The sequence below is a fragment of the Colobus angolensis genome, unplaced genomic scaffold (genome assembly GCF_000951035.1).
Source record: "Colobus angolensis palliatus isolate OR3802 unplaced genomic scaffold, Cang.pa_1.0 Scaffold344, whole genome shotgun sequence".
Classification (NCBI taxonomy): domain Eukaryota; kingdom Metazoa; phylum Chordata; class Mammalia; order Primates; family Cercopithecidae; genus Colobus; species Colobus angolensis.
The window spans coordinates 1,216,902-1,219,679 of record NW_012116755.1 but is presented as its reverse complement, the minus strand read 5'-3'; the positions used below and the strand labels follow the sequence as shown (position 1 = coordinate 1,219,679).

At 36.1% G+C, this 2,778-nt stretch overlaps 1 protein-coding gene across 1 annotated transcript in view; it reads right to left on the bottom strand.

The window, feature by feature from the left end:
* The window catches only part of KIF15 (kinesin family member 15), a 105,019-nt gene that overhangs the window by 55,130 nt on the left and 47,111 nt on the right, over positions 1-2,778 (bottom strand). The window contains 3 exon segments of the mRNA XM_011952691.1: positions 925-1,102; positions 1,941-2,150; positions 2,389-2,465. Of these exon segments, the coding sequence (XP_011808081.1) occupies positions 925-1,102; positions 1,941-2,150; positions 2,389-2,465 (465 nt within the window).

The following is a 2,778-nucleotide window of genomic DNA, read 5'->3' as shown; positions in this document are numbered from 1 at the left end:
GTTGCAGTGAGCTGAGATCGCACCACTGTACTACAGCCTGGGCGACAAAGTGAGACTCCATCTCAAAAAAAAAAAACAATAGAAAACCTGATAGTAATTTTACATCTAATATCTTAAGTTTCTCCCCAACCCAGTTACTGTGACTCTTAATATTCTATTCAGTCGTAACAGAATGGAAGAAGGCTTAAAAAATGAAATTTTAAAAAGCAAAGAGACAGTCTTCTTTATGAATGTAGAATAAAAACAGTAGAACTTTCTCAGTTTCAACCTAAAAGGAAACCAAGGCCCCGTCTATGATAAAAGACCATGAAAATATTAACTCCAAGACTGGGGCAAACACAGACTTTGTTACCAAATCCCAGGGTATGAACACCAACAGCTGTCAAGACTGTGAGACAGACTTAGTACTAACTAAACCACTTTTCACATAGTATGCAAACTTATGAAAGTAGCATGTAACTAGAGAGTGCATACATTGGTAACCACAACATCAGGACCCAAACACTGTGCTGACTCTGACCTTTCTACATCTCTTACATTGCACAGGCCTAACTAGATTGATAAACATTTCAACTCGATTTTTATTCATGTTTGATTAATTAAACACTTTTCATTTCAAATACTTTAAACCAGAAAATTTAGTAAAAATTTAACGTAGTATCTGAATCAATCTTTTTATCAATAAAACAGAAATACAATGAGTATTTTCTTATTATATCTATTAGCTTACATAGTTTATGCTCTGTGATCTTTGAGAAAAAAAGTTTAGTAAATATCTTTCTATAACATAAAAGAATATGTGTATAAGACATTAGCACAGCAGGCCTGGAGGCTAAAATGAAGACCCTAGTCACAAGGCACTATAAATGCTCTTTAATACAGTCTCTTCCTATATGGAACGTATATACAACAATCATTTCTTACTTTTGTCACTTTTCTCTATGCCACTTATTTCAGAGAAAGCTTTTTCTAGTTTTGCAATGGTCTGGGCATCCATTTCTTGGGCTCTTTTCACAGGCTCTAATAATCTCAGTCTTCTATTCTCCTCCCTGAGGGAATGATTTTCCATAGCATACTTTGCAACTCTGGGGTGGTGCTCTATCTGTGACATAGAAGAATTACATGCATTATACATTTACAAACATTTCTTTAGTGAATTAGTTCCTCTAAAAAGCCATTAGAAAACTAGGTATGCACATGCACTACTGGTGGTACCCTTCTGCAACTACCGTGGAAAGCAACTTGGCATGTGTGATCAGTTTGAAAGTATGCATGTCCTGTAACTCTGCTATTCTCAGTCGGAGTCTAGACCCTTGCAATGTTCACCCACCTAAGGAGGTAAGCACAAGGGTGTACAATGTGGCAGGCTTTTCATGCAAAGGAGACTAGTTAAATCAACACACTGAAAAGAACAAGGACCAAATTAATCCTGTCAACCAAGATTAACTGAAAAAGGCAAAGTGCAGAAAAGTGTAAAGGAGAAACAAAAGTAAAAATATCCACCCATATTAGTTTGAATATTCATTAAAAACTCCGGAGAGATAAACAAGAAGCTGATAAGAGATTTTGGTTTTTCCCACAATGTACCTGTTTGACCTATCCATTCTCCCTAAGGAAAAGGAAAAACAACAAAAACTTTAAAAGGCACAACTCTAAAGAGCCTACTAACTCAGAGAACCACAACGCCCACTGGGTGAAATTCTACATGGCCTGCTAGAGTTGCATACTATGTAGCAACGTCACCACAACTTCTTCCTTTTCCCCTTCTCTTCCCTTTAACTATTTTAAAAAGGTAGGTAAAGGAATTATGCAATCACACTGTCAGAAGAATTCACTTAAAACAATTTCCATTGTATTAAAGAACATGTACTTGGTGACAAATTTAGATTTGCTTTGAACTTCTTTTATTTTTAGAAATATTACAGATGCCCTATACTCACTTGTTCTCGCAGAGTTTGAATCTCATCCCTTAATTCTGAGAGCAAACGATCCTGCTCCTCAGGCAGAAAACTTCCCCGGGATTCCTTGTGGAGCTTTTCCAAGCGTGTTATTTGATCCTCTCGGAATTTCACAATCATTTTATTAGATTGAATAAATTTTTCCTTTTTGAGGGTGAGGTCTTCTAATTGGGTAACTTTTTCTATCAGAGACTTAAAGAAATTCATAATTTGGTTAAACATGAAAAATAATTCGACATCCTTAAATTTTCGTAAGTCCAGCAATAAATACTAACTTCAAATTTAATCTTAAAGGCAAAATTTGATTTTTCATAGCCTTCTATTACTTTATTGACTTGGTATTATTTATTTCACTCAGTAATGCAACAAAAACCACACAGCAAAAAACGAAGTATCCTGAATCTCCTTTATTACTAATTCCATTTCCTACCTTCTTTTCCTGTTCAGATTTCTTAAAGAATAACATTGCTTCCTGGAAATACTCCATATAATTAGTCTTCTTTTTGTCTGTAATTGATCCAATAAGAAAGGGAAGATAAAAAAAAAAAATTTAACACATTTCAAACCCAAGAGAACAGATAGCCTTTAATTGACTGCTCTCAACTAATCTAAAAGAATGAGACTGTGGCCGGGCACAGTGGCTCATGCCTGTAATCCCAGCACTTTAGGAAGCTGAGGCAGATGAATCACTTGAAGTCAGAAGTTCGAGACCAGCCTGGCCAACATGGTGAGACCCCCATCTCTACTAAAAATACAAAAAATTAGCCGGGCATGGTGGTGTGCATCTGTAGTCCCAGCTACTCAGGAGGCTGAGGCAGGA